The sequence below is a fragment of the Primulina huaijiensis genome, unplaced genomic scaffold (genome assembly GCF_012295235.1).
Source record: "Primulina huaijiensis isolate GDHJ02 unplaced genomic scaffold, ASM1229523v2 scaffold25443, whole genome shotgun sequence".
Classification (NCBI taxonomy): Eukaryota; Viridiplantae; Streptophyta; class Magnoliopsida; order Lamiales; family Gesneriaceae; genus Primulina; species Primulina huaijiensis.
Genome location: NW_027356198.1, coordinates 504604 through 525956, shown reverse-complemented (window position 1 = coordinate 525956; position 21353 = coordinate 504604). Strand labels below are relative to the sequence as shown.

The following is a 21353-nucleotide window of genomic DNA, read 5'->3' as shown; positions in this document are numbered from 1 at the left end:
ATCGTTACATGTCCAAAAATTATGGAAAATTAACAATATTTATTTCCTTTGTTGTCAAAAAGTTAAAGCCTATCTTTGAAAATCCCATATTTTTCTTCTCGACGGATATGGAAGAAGGAAGAAAAATATTTAACTGAAACTACGTCAAAATAGGAAACAAAATCCTCGGTGCATCTTTTTTTTCCTTCCGTTTTTTAATAAATATTAATATTAAAAAATGACATCATAAATTTATACTATTGGTGTATTCAGTATATACTATATAGTTATTTTGAACTTCTATATGCTTTTGCTGTACATTAAAACAAGATTTTTAGTGATAGCATATTAGGAATAGCAGACGTGTTATAAAAAAATATTTTTATGGGGGCTTCTTGCTTTTATAGTTAATATTTAAGAAATTTGAGTTAAATTGCTTCATAATTGTCATTGGTGGAAGCAACATATTTTTGTTCTGCTAATCTTTTTGTTTTCTTAGAAGACCGAGATATTTGGTTTTATGTTATAAAAGTAAACGACAAAATTTTAAAATAAATTTTATTTTAATTGATTTTAAAATATAAAATAATCTCAAAGTAAGGGGCTTACTAGAAAACAAGGCAACCAGAACAAATGTTTTGAGTTACAGATAGCATGAATTACCAACAAAAACATTCAGGTCAATAACATTTAAAACTGAGTTTCATCACAGGCTTTTGCTTAGGGGGGGATAATTTAGCACACAAAAGTGCAAGTACAAACAACAGTTTTCTCACTCTTCTGCAGCACTTGCAGCACTCAAGTCCACATTAAGATCAAGAACCTGTAAGAGGATATGAAAGAAATCAATCACCATTTCTATCTACCTAAACAACCCACACAAGTGGAACTCGAATGCAAGACAGTATGAAGCGGTATCATTCTTGTCAGAAGAAACTTTCCCTGTTGTTCATCCCAGAAAGGAGACAACAGTTCAGTGGAGGAGTCGATCTAGGAACTAACGTCATGATTACCAAATTTTTTAATATTTTAAATGGGTTCCACCAGACATGCTAACCTTGCAGCAAGAGGATGATAAAATGATTCTACTGCTTTTAAATCAGACAGGTAGTGGTGTTCACAGATTTTAATGTGTATCGTGATATCCAGAAGAGAATTGGTATCAAGCACCAGCTTCAGTACACTAGTATAGTATCGTTGCGACTAGTGCTTCAACATAAAACATAAACTTCTCTAACAGGGAACAAAATTTCTACGAGGCTGTGTTTATAAAATTAAAATTAGCACTGAAAAGCTAACATTAGAGTTAAATACTGAAGTAGGGAATTTCAAGTCTCACCTTTCCAGTGATCAAGCTATACATATTCAGGACGTCCACGACCGTGGACTCAAAATGAGTAGTGGCATCATAACTCTGTCACATAGAGTTGAATTAGTGTACAAACAAGAAAAATAAATATTATATCAAGCACTTGAACAGGAACAAAATTTGCTAGAAACTTACTGTAGATATAAAGCAATTATCCAGAGAAGGCTCGTTGACTGGTTCATATCTGTCATAGGTGTCAAAGAAAATCTCATCCACGGGTCCAAGAAGATCAATACCGGGCTGCAGTTCAGTCTCAGGGTGATCGGTTTCTGCTTCTGTCGACACAAACGCAATATATTTCCCTTTTGGAGCAACATTGTGCGAGTAAGAGCAACAAAATAAATACCTGTAGACCAAAAAGTAACATCTTATCGTAAATGCATAATCTAACCAAAGTGTTGGCAAATAATTACTATAGTAAAACATTAAAACCGAAAACTAGTAAATGAAACAGCTAGACTGCAAATTATCCCAAAGTGTCAAGTTTATTTTTAAAAGTCAGTCAAGTATATAAGCAGAAAACACAGGAAATCAAAATTCCAAGGAATAAAAAGTAGGACAGATTGGATTTATGTCATAAAACCGTTAAATATTTCTAATAGCTTTCAAAAAGTCATCTTTACGGTGACCCAGCAAATTATAGGAGATACACTGGTTGTGGTTTAGATCCAAATTTGCATTAATAAAAGACTCATTGCAACCATTAGCTTCCTGAGTTCATCGACCATCACTTCTTTGCGATAATTTTATAACCTCCTATTTCAACGGTCGAATAATTACAATGCTCTAGACCAACTAGTACTTTAAACCTTAATGGGAACAAATCAAACATTGTTCAATAACTTACCAACCCATACAACCTTTTCATTGTGGTGCCTAATAGAAACATTATGCAGAAAAAAGAAACTTATATCGCACCCATGCTTTAATAACTTCTTCACCCGTTACTAAAGAACAAGGTGCACTAGTGACCTGTAGTCTAGGCGTTTACACTTGGGTATAATATTCTAAAATATATATAGGTGAAGATGATTATATCATGCAACATTTGATTGTACTTTTCAAACAAGTGAACAACAAGAGAGAACAAGTATTCACTAGTAAATTAATATGAATTACTATCACGTCACATTATAACTTTAATGTATACAAAATTTTGCGAAAACTGCCTTTACCCTTTTAAGTGACACACTTCAGAAAGAGGTCAAAGTGACACACTTCAGAAAGAGGTCACATCTAGGTATTAGATTGGGCTTCCCCACACCCCTCTGCCTTTCTACATTTTAATAACTATGAGATCGACAATCATGCTTTGTGGATTACATTTATTAAAAATGCACAATTTCAGCAAAACAAATACAGACGTCATTTTTCAGTCTTGAGGATTCCCTCCAAACGGATCACTACTTCGATATTTTACCATGAACTAACACCATAATAACATATCAACCACATACAACAGCAGTAAAACACTGTGACAACTGACTGCATCATCACATGAAATATTACTACAGAACTTCGCCCTTGAAACCAAGAAAACTCCTCCTGTGACCAATTCCCACAGACCTAATCCACAAAGAACTGAGGACAAATCCACCTACCACCCACAAACAAACACACATGCACACCAGACCTCTATTTTTCTTCTAATGAAAAATCAGCAAATTCTGTCTGAGTCTCTGAGAGTGCCTTAACACGACGCGATTATTGTTACAGTGAATCACACATGACAACAGAAAAAACTCAGCTCACAAAAAAATCACATTTTCCCACAATAAGAAACATTTACATGACCTCACAGGTACAATTGCTTTAGAAAACCAAAAATCTTAATATGTACACATGAGTAAAGTTACATACATATCTGATCTCCGGCCCAACTGCTTCTGAGGGAGAATAACCTGCGATGAATGAGAATCATTGGTATTCGGGATGGGGTGACTCATGATAGCTATAGCTCTGGCAACCTTTCCAACCTTCCTCACCTGTAAAAGCCTCATTATATTATGTCATAATGGTACATGTATATCCAATAAAATTATGATTGAAACAAGATTTGGCTTTCCTAACCCATGACTACATGTATAATGGTACATTGTATTTTTTATTGCAAACTGACCAAATATGTATAGCAAACTTTTTTCATAAAAAAAGTTGTTCTAGATTTATACTTTAAATCTTATTTTTTGTACCAGATCTGAAATAGTTGGTAATCATATATCATATATCACTACCATATTTTCAATGTTTTGTAACGATTTTCTCGGAAAAAACAAATGTGTAATTAATATCAATATTTGATATACACAATTTTTAATTGTTCAAATTAGCAGAATATTAATTTCTAAATAAGTTTCTTCATAATTAAATAAAAATAGTTAGAAATATATTAAATGGTTAAATTTAAATAATGAATACTAATTCAGTAAACATTATAAATTATAAAGCAAACTGACATGAAAATTAATTTTGATAATAAAGAATACTAGAATATTTAAAAATAATTAAAGAAGAAAAACAGATGTATGAAATAAACAGATAGCCAAAAGGGGGAAAAGTTTTGATAAAACGATAAATAGAGACAGCTAAAAAAGTTAATATATAGTCTATTCTATCAATTGTTACTTCAGAAACATAAGCTTTCAAATAAGACTTTTGACCTATTTATCATTTATATCATTTCTAGATAAATGAAAAACGGAAACTGTTTGCTTTTAAGACTCCCAAAATGATTGCTTTCCAGGAAAAACTATTTTTAGATGTTAAAAGTGTATCTAGATATAAATAACTGAGTACTTCAAAAGGGCAAAATGTTAGAAAATTACATGCAGAGGTTCAGCACGAGATCAGTACAAATTGAAGCTGGTACAGCTCGAATTCAGGAAGAGAATTACCTTATTAGGACCAATTCGAATTCAGGAAGAGGATTACCTTATTAGGAAGGTAGGAAGGATCGCATACAACCTTCTTGCACTTGGCTGTTTCTCCTTCGGATGTAACTCCAATCACCTGGCCTTCCTCATTAAACTCTACCTGACATTTGACCAATTGAAAGTCAGTAGTCACAACATTAAATCACATTCAATAACCAAAAAAAACAAGAAAACCAAGAAGAAAAGCAACACACAGTAGCTAAAGGTATAAAAACTGGAGCGACAATATCATACTCAATGATAAGCAGGATACTGACAAAAAAGTAAATTGTAGCTGCAATTAAGAAAACATATAACCACCAATTTTAACAAAAAATAGAAGAAACAAAAGAATAGCCAATTGGAAAAAATGTAAAAAGAAAACTAAACTAATGTAACAGATTTTGTGACAACACCAGTACCACTAGTTCTAGAAACCCCCACGTTATAATGGTACATTAAATGGAATTTCTCACCAAAAGAAGGTAAATGCTTAACTGTAAAACATAAAAAGTCTTGTTCTATGAGGTACGTCATCAAAATTTACCATAGATAAATCACAAGTTCAGTGTATGTACCATCCAACAATTCTAGCCCAAACTTTTAAAAAAACAACAAATTCATACTGGTATATTTCCAAGCGAAAGTTTTCACCCAGAAATGTATTCATTTTGAAGATTTTCTATCGATAGAATAACGGGAAAGATAAAAGCATGCAAGCACAATTTGGTAGTTAGAGAGTAAAATTGCAACTGAGTCAATCTTTAGTGAAACATCAAAGAACCATATTTCAGTATCATTTTCTTTCATCATTCCCATATATGTTCACAATAGATTCCTATGTATGTTGACTCTTTTGGAATGGGGTCATAGACCAGCACCACGAGTGGAGTGCAGAAGAGAGAAATAAATTAAGTAAACTACCTTGCATTCGGGCTTATTCAGCATATAGGTCCCACCATATACAGCACTAAGGCGAGCAAATGCCTGGAAATATTAAGTAGCAGAGAAAGAAGCTAACATGAGACATAATATCTGAGAGAAGAAAATAAGATAAGAGGCAGAATGCAAAAGGGAATAATCTTTTCTTAGGATAAAAGACAAAGTGAAGATCTCATCATCCACAACCAATTGCACTTTTAATAAGAAAAAATATTGGTGCATGAACCCTGAATAAAGTGGTAAACCTGCGGAAGCTCTCCTAGGCCATATAATGGATAGATGTATGGTGATCCTCCAGCAAAGCGCGCCAAAGACTCCTCATAAAGCTTTAACACAACCAGATAGTTCAGAAAGGGACATCAGAAGTCCCACGTTCAATTACCTTTTTAAGAGCACAAGAAAAAGAAAGTGGAACTGAACTTTCTTGAGGTCCACGTGTGAATTACCTTCATCCTTTTCACAGTATCCAATGCTGGTTCATCCAAGTAGCGATCATCTCTGTGAAGAGCCAATGCGTGACCAATTACATCCACAGTGCTATCATCGAGACCATACTTGCTGTCAGAAGGCCAATATATTCGCCTCAGAACAAGTTGAAGGTATTCCAAGTTTTAAAGAACTGAGCACATACATAATCATTGGTAACCAGAATGGTTAAATAAACATAAAGAATCGAGGAAATATGCATCAGTTCAAACGTAAGTTAAAATATCTTTCTTCTTTCTCACAATAAGGATATTAATCATGCTACGAAGGCAGGTTCTTCATAATTCTTAAAGGAAAAATGCCCATGGCAAGATTAACACTTGAGTAAAAAGATCCCACCAAACACAAGACATAAACAAACTTGTGGAAATGCATTCAGCATCAGTGAGATAACACTGCAGAGAAACTCTCATGTTTGAATCTTGACAAATTCAAATACAGAGCAAAGAGTTCCTTGAGAATAAACTTGACCTCATTTACTGTTTTGGATAAGCATAACATAATCACTAGAGTGCAACACTGTAAAGTATAACATCTCGATCCACCTTATTTATGTTAACCCTTTGATACTAAACTTCTCAATGCTCCCACTGCAACTTTTTGTTTAAAGTGTACAAATTATATGAGCCAGCTGCCAGCCTAGTGAGCTCAAAAGATGACATAAGAATGTATCTTGCCAGACTCCACTCAGGTCCATAGGGAATCTTATCACATACCAAACAAAAGGATCCTTGAAATATAAGATGGACAAAACACACACATACACATGTGTGTGTGTGTGCGCGGGTGCATGTGTGTCTTCAGGTAAAAGTTCCTGGAGTGATAACAAATAATGTATATGTAAAGTCATTGGCCGTACGCAATAAACTCCCTAGTCGAAACTCTAGTCAAATCAATCCCTTCATGTGTTTTAGGATCATCTTCCTTGTAACACTGGGCATAAATGAACAGTTTTCGCGCACGTCGTTTCTCAAAGATGCCCATAAGTGGCGACTTGAGGGCCTCCACGTCAGTTGCAGGCACCTTGTGAATCTGTTACATTATATTTACATCAAAATCCAGCCAGAATCAACAATTCTATAAAATCTTAATAACATAAACTTGTGAGAAAGAATTAAGCAAAAAAAAATCTGTTTATACCTTCCCCTTATTGTACACAAAACTGCCATCCACAGCTTTGAAATACAAGTATTTAGTAACATCGGTGTGAATTAGGACTCGCACAAGTTCACCATTTGCCATAATGTACTGAGAAAATGAAAGAGTCATAGTGGCATTATCGCTAGAAAGTTAAAGGAACAAAATCTTCAAAACGACGTCCAACAAGACACAAATAATAAAAACCTTAGGGATCATGTCAACATTATAATCTCTGCTGGGACCCAAGTGAGCCGGTGGTTTATCACTCCCTCTAAACCTCTTCCATAGCTGCATAAAAAAGCCAATAATAATGATGATTGAAAATGATAATTCCATTCAAATTCTTGAAGGCGTAATGGAGAAGTTTGTTGGCATAGGTTCTCTGGCCAGAAAAAAATATAATAATACCTGAATGAGATTGAGAGAGGTTGATTCTCCACCATAATAATCATTTCGATCCATGTGTAGAACCTAATTCGAAAGGCATAACAATGTCAAGCCCAATAAGAATGAAATAAGATTTCAAAGGCACTGCAGTGATGATGAATAATTGGCGAGAAATCTACGAAACTTAAATCTACATTACATAGTTTCGATATTTATAGACGGACTAGAGAGGGAGGGAATTATAAGATTTAACAGGTAGTTATGAATACATAGGTGCATAATGTATCATGTATGTATGTCAATGCTTATCAGTGGTCTATAACATATTGAGAATTTTTTTGGCTTTTAATCTTTTACTTTTGTACAAAAATGCAAAATATACTTGGACAGTTGGACCCTAACAACTTTTCAAACTAAATAAGTTTTAAAAAGAGAAAAAATTAAATAGATCATGCATGGCATCACTTGAGCAACATGGAAGATACACCAATTAGTATCTCTAAACCATTTTAGAGCCAAATAATTTTTTGAAATAATTGTGAGAAAATCCATCAATATATTTGGTGACACCTATTTCATTTTAACAAGAGCATAAGAGCGTGCAGTATACTATTATTTGTTAATTCAAACTCGGGCGCAATAAGGTATTGGACCCTCAATTGCATCAGGTTGCATTTGGATTGATGGATTTAAAGCTACAGATTTCAAATCCATAATGATAAATCCTTTGGTTTATTTGGAAAATCCAATTGATAATGCATTTCAAGTCCCAAATAGTTACTTTTTGAGTAATTGTGGTGGATTTCAAATCCAACCCAACATGAAGTTATGAACTAAGCATTTGGTTAAGTTCTAGTTTTCGAACTTCCAGCACAGGTAACAAGAATATAGGTGGGTATGAAGGGAAGAAGCATCCAAATAAAGTGAAAATTTTGAATACTATAAGTATATTGAGAATTCAAGTTCAACGAGTTAATGCTTTAAAGAAGTTAATATAACAAGTCGTCTTTACCCCTCTGTAGATATGTGAAATACGCTCATTAACAGTATTAGTTAATTTGATAAATAAAATAGTCGAACTATACTTGCATGATGAGCAAAGACATGCAGCCACCTATAAACACAACCATTCTCAAGACACTGGAAATTGTCAGATACCACTGGCATATGATGTTAATCTAAATCCGAACGTGATGAATCAATCCCCTCATTTCCCAAAGCCTATCAGATTCACATCACTGCCACCAATGTCAAAATTATAGCACCTACTAGCCTATTCCTCAGGTTTTGAGTCCTCATATTCTATCAGGAATTTTTTGCAATTGTTTGGATGAGAATATCAATTTATTGTCCATTTGAAGGAATATAACAGAAGTAAAAATGCATTAAGAAATACAATCAAACGACTACCAATAGCGTGGCCAGAGTAAAGAACACATAGGAAATGGATTTGGCTCCTGACCGAATCGTGCCAATTATTTCAGCAAAAATCTTTAACTCAAGGCATTTAATAGGTCAACAATTGAAAGAATTCATAATCGATCAGATCATTTGACATGAACACTAGATCCATTTCCAAAATTACCCACAAAAAATCACTCATTCGACAGAGAATCAGATTTAATCTGAATAAATCCAGATGTACATATCATATAAGGGGGGAACAACGAAAATGGGGAAAATGAAGCTTCAAATAAATCAAAGAAAGGGAAAATAAATGAAACCTTAAGACCATCGACGGACAAGAGGCCGCTGAGGATGCATTCTTTGAGACCCGTCCCCAACACAATCACATCGTACTCTTCATCCATATTAGCTGATTTCTTAACTGAAATCCAATTATTTCAATCAATAGAACAAAAATCACCCAAATAGATGATCGGATCGCCTATAAGAAAAAAAAAAAAAAAAAAACTCCGGATTTGTGTCAGTCAAAGGGATGGAGAGATTGTTGCGTGTGTGGAGGGATCTGGACGTCCGTAGGGTATATTAAGCGGCAGCTGTATGCCGAATTTTGAAAGTGCTCTGTTAAATTATTATTTTTACGGGAAATTGGCCTTCAGTTTCCAGCCGTCGATTTTTTTTGTGTTCAGTCCCTGGGTATTTTTTTAGTACCACATTTCCACATGAATTGTACCACATTTTGTATGACATAGTACCACAATTTTGTGGGTAGGAAGTGAACCCAAAAAAATATTTTGATTGGGAATTTTTCACCAACTTCCCCTTATTTTTACGCATATAAACCAGTTTTTTTTTTTGAGAAAACTTTTGCCTTTTAGTGGGGAACTGGGAATTTATATTAATTACTATTATCTTAAATTTGAGAACGAGTTCGGATATTAAAACTGTGATTTAAAAATTATTTTAAGTTCAATATTTAAAAGTGTTTTTATTTAAAAAATACAAAGTATATGTGTTAAAATTATAGGAACGAACGATTGCCATTTTATCAAAGTATAGATAGTGTTATGATACAACTCAAATCTTTTAAACTATACAACAGCACAACCGTCACGGTTCGATTGGTCTCATAGCATAGATAATTAATGCACACAACAAAAAAATTTACTTTTATTTTTATTTTTAAATAGAATTAGAAGCATAAATCAAAAGTCATAAATTCAAAAAATATTTATTTAAGTATTTTTTTATAACAACTTTGGTGATCAATCTATATTTTTAAAAAATATATATATAATAGGTTAACTTCTCTAACCAAACTCAATGTAGTGTCATATAAGCTCACAATTAAGGTAAAACTTGTGTGAGACGGTCTCACGGCTCGTATTTGTGAGACGGATCTTTGATTTGGGTCATCCACAAAAAAATATTACTTTTTATGCTAAGAGTATTACTTTTTGTTGTGAATATGGGTAAGGTTGATCCGTCTCACAGATTAGGATCCGTGAGACGGTCTCACATTAGACTCACTCCACAATATAAAATCTATTATAATTATAATTATAATAATAATATAGTAAAAGCACATTAATTTTAATTTTAAAAACTTCTAAATATTTGGTTTCCTATTTAATAATACATTAAATTTCCTAAAGTGATAAGGTATATTTATTCATTTGTAAATGCTGTTTTTTATTTTATTGAACTAAATTTAGTTGAATATACATCTCTTAAGAAAATCCCATTATCAAACTCTTCCATGTAAAAATAAATCGATTCTTGATCTCTAGCTATACCAATTGAACTTTATTTATATTTAATTTAGGAATAAAACACTAATTAAAACTTTAAAATTAAAAAAATTTATTACTTTGTAATATTACTCGATGGAATGTCTTTGGGGTAGAATATAAAATACTGCCCAAAAGCATAAAGAAACATATTCCTTCGAGACTTTCGCGACATTTGGGTCCTTTTTTTTACAATAATGGGTCTTGATTATATTCATCTTTTTTCTTCTTTTTCTATAGGAATTAAAGTTTCCAATGGATTAATTGGGGTTTTTTTAATGAATAATTTTTTAAAACAAATCTAATGTTATGTTTTCAACTCGCTCTCATAAAAGTTCATTTTTCTTCGAGCTAATTCGGTTTGGTTAGGTTGGTGGTTTGGTTAGGTTGGTTTTTGTTAAAAGTCATTAATTTAAGTTAGAGTATGTCTCTTATTAAACGGTCTCACGGATATTTATTCGTAAGACGAATTAACTCATCTCAGCACAGCTCATATTTACAATAAAAAATAATATTTTTATCATAAAAAAATAATTTTTCATGGGTGATCCGAATAAAATATTCATCTTACAAAATAAACTCATGAGACCGTTTCGTGTGTGTTTTTTATTTAAGTTTTGTGTGATTAATTATTGGTTGATTCATGATTAATTGATTTAATGCCATTGAACTAATTTAGATTCATTGAATGTCCCCTTCAATTAAGGATATATATAGAACAAACTAATTATGACTAATGAATTATCTGATCATTACATGGACTTTATGTTAGCCGAAACATCCCTCGAATTTCAAGCCACTTTCATATTCTGCCCAACGTTGACATTTATTTCTCTCTATCTTCTTTACAATATAATTATGGCGATCGTCGAAGGAGTTTATAGGCATCAACAGTTGCTCTTTGTGTTCTACGCGATCTAGCAACCACAATGTGATACTTTCTGTTGGTGCGTGACTCCAAATCTCACTGTTGACACTGAAATCAACTACCATTTTTAGATCTTTACATATTACAATATGNAAAAAAAAAATCAAGTATAAAATTAGAACAACTATATTAATGTCAATATATTTCTACATTTGTTTGTGCGCTCAAATATCATATATTATAGTACCCCATCTGAAATAATTTATACTGAAATAGCATATATTAGTACCATATTTTTATGTTTTGTACATATTTTCATGATTAAAAAACATGTATCAGTCATACCAAAATTTATTATACATGTCTGAGTACTCGAAATTCATATATTAGTGTTAGATATGAAAACATTTAATAATCAAATATCATATCTGAATAACAGATTTTCAATATTTTGCATCAAATTTTAATCCGAAAAGACGTGTCATTAATATCAAAATTTGTTATACAAGTTTGAGTACTAAGAAATCTTATATTAGAGTAAGATATGAAATATTTAGTACTCAAATATCATATTGTAATAACAGTTTTTCAAGATTTTATACCGAATTTTCATATGAAATAGACTTGTCATTAATATCAAAATTTATTATACATGTTTGGGTACTCAAAAATCATATATTGATATCAGATATAAAATATTTAGTTCCGAAATATCATATATTTATTTCAAATTTTCAATATTTTATATTAAATTTTATCCTGAAAAATATATGTAGACCTAGTGAGTACAAAAATATTTTTTGTGTTACACATTTAAATATCGAGACGGAATTTATTGATCATATGTTCTTATTTTATATATCAAAATGTTTTGGAAAAATATATATTTCGGTGGCCAAAAATCAATATAAAACAAAAGAGCTGAGTGCATCGTTGTCCACAAGTAGAAAAGAAAAGGCAACCACACAGTCTCTCTCTCCCCCACTAATAATTATTCAGGTCGGTCTTTCTTTCTCTACATTTCCAATTTTTTTTCTATCCTTCAACATTTTCTGCAGTTATGTGAAAAATTGTACTCTGTGTGAAATTTATTCCGCCTTATGTATATCGATTGATTATCAGTTTTTTGACGTTCGAGGAGTTTTGTTATTGATTGAGATGCTATAATGCTCGTAGGGTTTTGTTGATGATTGGCCGATGTCTACAAAATTTGTAGCTGAATTCTACCTGGATCTCCCTCTCACAATTGGAATGTTAAATTTAGAGGCCATGTAAAAGAATTTTGCATTTGGGAGTGATTACAGAGATCTTCCCAAGCAAAATTCCCTTGAGAGAAACTCTTTGAAAGAGTCCCTTTTGCTTTCGTTATAACTTAAGATTTCTTTTACTCAATGGGTTGTTCTGAGTGTGTTGGATAAAGTTTAGAAGGTCTGGGACTGAGGTCTCCCTTGTTACCTTGCCTATGGAAGCAAAGAAGGTTTTTGTGGTTGGCAGAGAAAGTGACATCGGAAGTGAAATAGGCAGCCGATCCTCGGATACAGAGGGTGAAGTAAATTTCGAACAACGTCAGTGTTCCGATGACGACTTGATGGAAATGGAAATTGAAACTGCTGATGCTGAGAAGTCAAGTCTGAGTGATGAGGATGAATATGGTACTGATATTGTTGTTTTTAGCTCAGAGAAAAGTGGGGGAGGTAGCCCCAACAATGTAATTTTCTCTAGAGAAGCGCCACTTGTAATGAAGGGAGATTTGAGTACAAGTGTTTGTACTTTCGGTGCGGAGAAACTTAAATCCAGGCTGGCTGCTTCTGAACGCGATCACGGGAAAAACGAGAGAAAGCTCAGTCGAGTTGATAGAATTGAGTTAGGCCGGTTGTTTCAGGGGGCTGTGAGTGCTCGTGATTGGGAGCTTGCTGAGAGTCTGATCTTGTTGGCAGATTTTCAGACACTTAATGATGCACTCTGCATTTCCTTGGATTCAATCTGGTTCTTGAGCACACACCAAGAATTGGATGGAATTACTGGATTAATTAGGAAGATCATAGCTAATGGGGCATATGATTTCACTCGAGCTGCTCTTAGGACTTCATTTCTTGCTTCTTGTGTAACTGCTTGTCAGAATCGAACAATGAGCCTGGCGGATACTGTTAATGTGATGGCACAGAGGTTCGCTGATTTACTCCTTTTACATGCTCAAACAAGATGACTTGTTTTTTCCCTCATCAAACTAGTGAAATAATGTTCTTTTTACAGCCGGAGGATTTCTTTTGTTTTCCTTTCATGCTATATCAGGCGACTTTGCTGAATTCTACCTGGATCTCCCTCTCACAATTGGGATGTTAAATTTAGAAGCCAAATATGTAAAAGAATTTTGCATTTGGGAGTGATTACAGAGATCTTACCGAGCAAAATTCCCTTGAGAGAAACTCTTTGAAAGAGTCCCTTTTGCTTTCGTTCTAACTTAAGATTTCTTTTACTCAATTTGTTGTTCTGATCGAGGAGAGCATGAAATATGACCCTCTGTACTAAAAAGGTGAAAACTAAATTTGCAGGGACCTACCTTTTTATATTGATACCTCTAATGTGCTGGTAACTTAATCATGTATGGGTTTTAACCTTCTCTTAGGGAAACAAATGGTGATGAGAGGGGACCACTTGTTACTTTTGTTAGCATCGGGTATCACTAAACAGAAATCTGAAATTTGAAAGTGTTAGTTTGAAGAACCAATGGAGCTTTTGTAGTCCGTACGATGAAAACAAAATGTGAATGTTGTTATATTTCATTTTCTTTGCATTCCTTGTAATTTTCACATGCTTTTCATGTTTTGAGAGTTTTAGTGTACTGTTCTACTAGGTTGCATGAAAGGCTGCAGGAATGCAATGGAGATGAAGTTTTGAAGGCTGAAGCTGGTGCCAAGGTTCAGAAATTTACTGAGTGGGCTCTTAAATGTATAAGCTTCCATTCTCGTTGCCAGAGTAATAGGGATAGAGTGGGTCATCCCTCTGCTGTCGGAATCCAGCTCCAGTTGTCTGCTTTTAAGACCTTTTTAGATATTACTGGCAACCATCTCACTGGAAAAGATTTTACAGAGGCATTTGATGCAGCTTGCTTCCCACTTACGCTCTTTTCTAGTTCATTTGATCCTGGTTGGTCATCAGGTTTATCTGCAACAGCAATCCAAGGACTGTTGGGTATGCTGGTTGAGGGGGGTGCGGACAATGTTAATCAATGTTTTCTGGAGGCCTCACGATTTGGGAGCACAGAGCTTGTTCGCATTTTATTGCAGGTAATCACATTTTATTGCTGTTAAGCAATGATTTGGTGAACTATTATAATATCTTTTTCATTTTATGAGCATGCCATTGGCGGTTTCAGTAGTGCCACATTACAAATTTTTTTGGTCAATTTGGTGTGCTGCTTGATGTCTATCCTTTCATTGAATTCTGATTTAACTTTCATTTTCCACCTTTTTTCCTTTCTCCATTCATTAATGTTGTTGCTTTAGCCATTTATTTTTGCAAGTCCTGAAATCAGTTAGCTTATATGACACCTTTTTAAAGCTTGCACTTAAATTCCTTTAGCATCTTTGCAGAAACGAACATGGCTTTTGGAGATAGATAACTGATGTGTGTTATTTCATAGATACAATTACATCTTATATTGAGTACACGAGCTAATCTAATCCCACAAAATTAGAGGACTGAATATCATCCAACCAAAATCAGAATATCATCCTACCACGTTTACAATATTTGACAATCCTATCAAATAACAACTAATTGGTAAAATTGTTACACAATCTTTTCCATATTATTCTTCAAACTTTTATCCTTTCAGTGATGCTTCTTTTCACCCCAAACCCCCCATTCCCCTCCTCAGTCCTCACGCACCAGATGATACACTTCCCTATATCTGTTATCTAATCCCTGGTCCTACGTTTTGTTTATCAGCTATTGTCCTCAGATTGTTGCAATTGTATAGGCTATAATTTTTTTTCCTAATCAGTAAAATTAATTTAATTGATCATAAGCAATGTACTAATAGTTTTCAACCCAGGCCAGCGCAAGTCAATGACAGGCTACACAACTAAGTCTGCAAGATGAGTCATGAGGATATAAGTAATACATGTCCCTAAATAAATGCAACTTAATTTTAACGAAGAGAGAAGCAATACATGGCATTAAACCATCAAATACATTCTGTTTCTAGCAGACCAAATACAATAATCCCTACAAGATATTGCCAAGATCAAAGTGCCATTTACTCTGGCTTTGAATTTATGGTATGGATTACATCATGAAACTTGCTCGGAAAGAAATAGAGACATTTAAACGTTTAGTGGCAGGCAATGCTTTACTCTATTGTGCTTTTCTTTCGGGTGAGTCTATAAGTTAAATGATGGGTTCATACCACACATCACTACTTAAGGTCTCATCTTGGCCATTACATATTGATATCTATGAATTTTAAGCTTGTAAACATTCTGTGGCAAAACCAACTGCTTAGGTTAGATGCCATCAGGCACTAAAACAATTAGCAAAACAACAAGGACCTTTCCCTGAAGTAGCTGGACTTTGTTTGTTTATGCTTTGTTCATTGTCGGAATTCTGAAGTTTGTTTCTTGGTTGACTTGTTTTAATTTTTTTTATTTCCCTGGTGTTGGTTGAATGTTACTTAGGCTGTGGTATTTGTTTCCATGGACAGTTAACGACAATCCTGGATGTTTTTGCAAATTCTGTCCCTTTTGACTTGATAATTGTGTTTTTTCCATGCTATTATATGTTCTGATGCTGCTGTTGACTTAACTTTCTTTGCACATTCATTCAATTTTGAGCAATCCCGTGTGTTATATTCTTATGGAAACTTGCACTTGTAAGTTTTGAACTGGATAACTTCGTTTAATACTATATGTTAATGTGTTTTGGTTCACTTTGGGTGCTAGATTGCTCAAAGAAACAGCTTAGATGTGGATGTTGATCTGGCATTGGGTTTCGCTTCACATTATGGTAAAATCGGTACAATGGAGTGTCTAGTGGAGGAGGGTAATGCTATGGCTTTCTTGGGTCCTCTGATGCGAGCTGCTGAGAGGGGTTGCATACCAGTTGTTGAGTGGTTTGTTCAAAGGGGTTGCCGAGACATGGAACTGTGCCTCGCCCTCACAGCTGCCACATCAAGCAGTCAAGTCGAGGCTGCGGCATATCTTCTGCCCCACGTTCCCCTGCACATTCTTGCTGCCCTCAGCATCGAAATTCTGAAGGCGGCAGGTGAAAGAAGTGGTGGGTCTCTTGATGGGGTAGCGTTTCTCCTCCATTCAGACTTTTTACGGGATCCTGCTGCTACTTATGCTGTTGCTGACACAATCGCCAGATCTGAAGATGAGCCTGTTGCCCCCGAGCTCAGGGATTTTCTTCAAGAGCAATGGTCAGAGGCAGCTTTCTTGGATGGACTGAGACAAGGAGAAGTACATTTCTCAAACTTGGTTCAAATTTTGAAATGGGGCGGATCTCCAATCTGTTTAAGTGATTTACCTGGCCCCTTGAGGGTGGCGATAGCATACATGCCTTTGTACAGGGAGTGCATCAAAGCCGGAGGTCGTCTATTATCACAAAAGCATCGCGGGCTGTTGGTGGAAGCTGCAAGAAGACTTGGAGGGGTGGTACTAGACGAGCCGGGCCAGAGGACAGAGTTACTGGCAGTATTAGAGCATCATCTTCCTCCATTTTTGCTCCACCCAGCTGCAAGTTGTGTGGCTCCTTGAGAAGACAAGGACTCCGTATCTTATGATGAAAATCTCTCCCTACCCTTCTCCCTCTACCTATTTTTCTTCTCATATAATAATATTCGAAATTAGCCGTGTTGAATGAAGATGTATCGCCAACCAGCTTGAACACGAGTGTAATCTTTACGCAGTAGAAACAATCTGGAAATGGTTAGGGATGTGACGTGGTTTTTGTTTGTAAATTTGCCACTTTTGATTTCACTTTTGTTGGACTAAAGGAGAGAGAAATTATGAGCAGGCGGTATATATTTTGTTACAATGTTGATGTTGGTTTCTTTTTATTTCATCTCTCCATTGTTTTCTCTATGACAAAAATATTTTTTGAACTATATTTTTCCTTTTAATTGAAGCATTGGAGGGTTTGTCTTTGTCATACGGTGAGAACAACAATTTTGCAAGGTCTTTTTAAATGATGTCTCGGGTAATAAACCAATTCGTTGGGTTGAACTACAGAAAATTGATCATAATCACACCAGAAACATCGAAAAATATTTTTTCCCTTCATTTAATTTGAAAAAAAAAAATTTAATTTGGGCAGTTTCTTTTTCTTTTTTTTTTCTTTCTTTTTTTTTATTTTTATTTATTTATGAAATTGGGAAAAATCTCACCACCAGTGACCAAACGATGAACCAAATTTCGTGCATATTTTAAGAATACACTTGTATTTATTTTGGGCAGCGTCCCGTCTGCTAACGCCCTGCGTCAAATTTGGTGCAATCATTTTATTTATTTTTATTTTTAATATAAATATTTATTTTTAATAATTATAAATAATGTACTTATTTAAATATTTAAACATAAAAAATTAATTATAATTAGTCATTTAATATAAATATTACTCATGATTATATTGTTAAATTTGTACAAAAATATTAAATAAAAAACAAGAATTAATATATGTAAAATTAAAAAAAATAAATATTTTGATGTAAAATTCGAAGTAAATGGATTAGACATGAATAAAATGGATTAGATATAGATATTGCGTTAGATACAGAAATCATATTATTTTAATGCAAAACTTGAATCAAAATAGATTATATGATCGTAGATATACTTAGTTGTTCAAAACTTCAAATCACTAATTAATAATACTTTTCTCTGATTCAAAACATTTCAAGAAACTGTAGTCCTCTACAAATCCTCAACCATATATTGATGGAAAAACAAAGTAACCAAATTCATCTTCTTACATTGAGTCTTGACAAGGTTACCTAAGTTCAATTTCAGATACATTTATTTTATTTGTAACAGAAGATAAAAGCCACCAGCACCAGCCACCAGAGAGTATCATCCTCATTCCTGTAAAACAAGAAGCAACACATTAGAGCATTAATAGGAAGGGTATTTTCAAAGAGTGTGCCGGTGAAAAATAATGTATGTCTTTGTGCCGAGCATGCGTGAATCATGATATAGTGTAATCTCAGATCATGATGCAATTACATAAGAGGAAAAAAGAAACAAGGAAAGCCACCTCAGGAACAAGACTCAAGTTAGAGGATAACTGAGAAAGTTTATACAATCTAGAATAGACTTTTAGTAACCATGGTGGTAGTTTGAAACGCGTGTCAGGGATGGAAGAGAGAAGTGGAAGGTTTGCTTGCCCGTACCACATTCAAAATGTCTCAAAATAAGCACAGAAAACGGAGAATGGTCATAATTAAGACTGTTATAAAAATCAAAAGTTTGCCTCAGAGTCAAATGAATTTTCCTTCACGATCTATCTACCTCCTCACAAACGTAATACAACATATTGTTGGAGGGTAAGAGCAGGCCTACTAAAGAAGATTATCCATTCTTTACGTTCTTTCACATATGTTGAAGTTCAGCCATGAAAGAAAAGAGCTCAACCTTTCAGTTCACTGCAGGTTACATACACATAAAGAATGCCAAGGCCGTAGAGGACTTAAAACGTGAATGATATTTATTACCAAATGAGAAAATGAAAGAATCATGCAGCACAACTAGGAGCTGCTCTTACAATACCTCATCATCATCATCATCATCACCTCCATCTTCCTTCTTCTTCTTAAGACGAGTGGTACCACCCTCCCTCGAAATTGGTAACTTCATTGGCCCAAAAGGAGTGTCCACGTTGATATTTCCTTTCATGGAATATCCAGTTCCTCTTCCCCGAATCATGTCCCAAACAGCAGAACCACAATCCTTTGGCCTAAAAGTAATGGGAATGTCGATGGAGGTGATTCCATTCTTTTCAATATTAGCAGATTTTGCGAGATCGGCACTACCGATGCTCACATCACATAGCCAAATCTCGTAGTCGAGATCATTAAGCCCCAAGTCAAAATCATTCTTATTTTCCAACTTCAAATGAAGAGTTGCAACGGTTTCTTCAAAAGAAAACTTCTCAAAATGGATCTTCTCAATATCAATATCTGGTTTATAGGGTATTGGGATCTCTCCGGTCTTCTCAAGCGGCAATGTAAGCCTTCCAAGAACCGGCACATCCACTATGAGGTCAACCTTAATTCGATAAGGAATGATACTTCCCGGCTTTATATCAGCATAAGTGCTTTTGATATCATCATATATTAAACAAACAGGTATCTTAACTGTCTCCGAACCATGTGCATGAATTGTTCCAGCATCCGGAATCAAACCGGAAATCAATTTCCTTCCATCACTCTCGATTAAGTAGTTTATGTCAATGAGAGGGATCGGGATAGGATTCGGGTTCTTCACGAGAACGTCGACGACTATATCTGCCTTTTCAAGATTGATGTGAGGTATATGAATGGCAGCGACATCAGCCGTTGGCTTCCCAAATCCTATAGTTTCCTCGATTTTCTCACCAATGTCATGGATGAAATCCTTAACCTTGTCGATAAATCCACCTTTCTCTTCGTCTTTCTTGTCTCCCCTTTCAACAATTTCAGGTTCATCACAAGATGCCATATCTAGTCGAGAAACACGGTCAAAATGTTACAGAATTTCTTTTTAAAATAACAAAACAAAAAAAAAATAAATATTGAGAGAACAGAAACCAATCAAACTGGTAAGCTCGTAATGGTGATTAAACGTCGGGATTTCAGTTCTAAAGAAACAAGACACACCACAAAGTCACAGATCAATTATAGGGAGCGCACAGATGTCGTAAAACATCATCATCAAGATGTAAGCGCACCCAAATCTTAAAAAGGTTGAAACTTTTGTCCATTGACAATTTCATACATAACTTTTCGATTCGATCATCGGTCAAACTCCATCTTTCTTGGCGTTCATTATCATTTAATCAAGATTTGTGTGCAAAAAGCTCGAAAACTCCACGTATATCGAGATCTAGAACCTAAAAATAAAGATAAAATAACGCACATACTAGATCAGGAACAAATTCTGAAAAATCTAGAGAAAGGAACACAGAGATCCCGGATTTGGTGATTGAGTCAGAAAGATAAAAATAAATCTAGTAACCATGAAATGATCTGCATTTTCCACATTCGAAAGATATCCTCAGAAAGAATCACTAAAAGAGTATACACTTAACCTGTAACAAGGAGTTGAACAAGTGAAGTCAGTCGACAGCAAACTTGAGAAGGAGACAGATGAACCCAAAGATATACTTGAATTTGTTTAATTACAAGTTTTATGAATTTGTTAATAAAAAAAACAAAAAATTGGTATTATTTATGTCGATAGTGTTACATGCACGAAATGATTGATAAAAATCTACTTACTGTTATCTCTCGGTGTTTTCAAATACACATACATTTAAAAATATTATATTATATGTTTGTTTAAAATTTGAAAACAAAAATATGTTTGTTTTTAAGATTTGAAAATAAAAATAAGATAAATAATTCAATTTGATCCCATAAATGTTATTTTTATTTCAATATGATCTAAAATTATGTAAATTTTTTAAGATAACAATTAAATATATTCATTATATCTAATATATTTATTAATTTTAATATTTAGTATTTTATTAATCTCATGAATAAAAATCCAAATTTATTTAGAATAATATATCGACTTTGGGACCTAGTGAGCCATATCCTTCTAGCATTTGACATGTTTAAACGTTGCCGACATGATGAAATGAAATTGTGGGATATGGAGTCCCACGTGTCAATATTGTCGTACAGAAAAATGCCAAGTTTGAGTCCTCTCCTATCATGGCAACGGGCCACGTATCACATGCCCGATGGGTCCAGAATCTATTGGATCGGCTGCGTTTATATAACTTTTAAATTTCAATCATTACAAAATAAAAAAATGTTTAAAAATTAATAAATCTGTCAATTTTTTTTCAATTTTATATTAATAATATTTAAA

At 34.1% G+C, this 21353-nt stretch overlaps 3 protein-coding genes and 1 long non-coding RNA gene across 8 annotated transcripts; 2 read left to right on the top strand and 2 right to left on the bottom strand.

Annotated features, from left to right (window-relative positions):
* Positions 1-606: 606 nt before the first annotated feature.
* Positions 607-9238, bottom strand: LOC140967536 (guanosine nucleotide diphosphate dissociation inhibitor 2-like). The gene is made up of 13 exons (XM_073428119.1): positions 8940-9238; positions 7237-7299; positions 7033-7116; positions 6829-6936; positions 6548-6720; positions 5649-5760; positions 5448-5528; positions 5185-5247; positions 4280-4381; positions 3209-3333; positions 1484-1694; positions 1319-1393; positions 607-802 (listed from the first exon to the last, which is right to left on the bottom strand). Exons 1-13 carry the CDS (start codon positions 9024-9026, stop codon positions 752-754), a joined length of 1335 nt encoding a protein of 444 aa, XP_073284220.1. The 5' UTR covers positions 9027-9238; the 3' UTR covers positions 607-751.
* Positions 9239-12227: 2989 nt separating this feature from the next.
* Positions 12228-17336, top strand: LOC140967507 (ankyrin repeat protein SKIP35-like). Its single transcript, XM_073428058.1, has 4 exons — positions 12228-12276; positions 12454-13443; positions 14132-14564; positions 16221-17336. The coding sequence occupies exons 2-4, from the start codon at positions 12740-12742 to the stop codon at positions 17034-17036; spliced, it is 1953 nt and encodes a 650-aa protein (XP_073284159.1). The 5' UTR covers positions 12228-12276; positions 12454-12739; the 3' UTR covers positions 17037-17336.
* Positions 17337-18171: 835 nt separating this feature from the next.
* Positions 18172-20587, bottom strand: LOC140967544 (desiccation-related protein At2g46140). 5 transcript variants are annotated; one of them, XM_073428137.1, is made up of 3 exons: positions 20563-20587; positions 19044-19975; positions 18172-18359 (listed from the first exon to the last, which is right to left on the bottom strand). In XM_073428137.1, exons 2-3 carry the CDS (start codon positions 19971-19973, stop codon positions 18354-18356), a joined length of 936 nt encoding a protein of 311 aa, XP_073284238.1. In that variant the 5' UTR covers positions 19974-19975; positions 20563-20587; the 3' UTR covers positions 18172-18353. The 5 variants fall into 5 exon arrangements, with proteins under 5 accessions (XP_073284238.1, XP_073284236.1, XP_073284239.1 ...); XM_073428135.1 differs by lacking the exon at positions 20563-20587 and adding an exon at positions 20490-20513; XM_073428138.1 differs by lacking the exon at positions 20563-20587 and adding an exon at positions 20395-20512 and having other exon boundaries at positions 18172-18361; positions 19049-19975.
* LOC140967546 (uncharacterized) lies at positions 19903-20664 on the top strand. The gene is made up of 2 exons (XR_012173597.1): positions 19903-19991; positions 20573-20664. It is a non-coding gene; the product is annotated as an uncharacterized lncRNA (long non-coding RNA).
* Positions 20665-21353: the final 689 nt, after the last annotated feature.

Bases quoted from the DNA above. Each gene is read 5' to 3' on its own strand.
- LOC140967536 (XM_073428119.1), bottom strand. From the start codon at position 9,026: ATGGATGAAGAGTACGATGTGATTGTGTTGGGGACGGGTCTCAAAGAA. The intron at 4,382-5,184 runs GTAGTTTACTTA...GTCAAATGTCAG, and splicing joins TGAATAAGCCCGAATGCAAG to GTAGAGTTTAATGAGGAAGG. The intron at 1,695-3,208 runs GTATGTAACTTT...TTTGGTCTACAG, and splicing joins TTGGGCCGGAGATCAGATAT to GTATTTATTTTGTTGCTCTT.
- LOC140967507 (XM_073428058.1), top strand. From the start codon at position 12,740: ATGGAAGCAAAGAAGGTTTTTGTGGTTGGCAGAGAAAGTGACATCGGA. The intron at 13,444-14,131 runs GTTCGCTGATTT...CTGTTCTACTAG, and splicing joins GTTAATGTGATGGCACAGAG to GTTGCATGAAAGGCTGCAGG. The intron at 14,565-16,220 runs GTAATCACATTT...TTTGGGTGCTAG, and splicing joins TTGTTCGCATTTTATTGCAG to ATTGCTCAAAGAAACAGCTT.
- LOC140967544 (XM_073428137.1), bottom strand. From the start codon at position 19,973: ATGGCATCTTGTGATGAACCTGAAATTGTTGAAAGGGGAGACAAGAAA.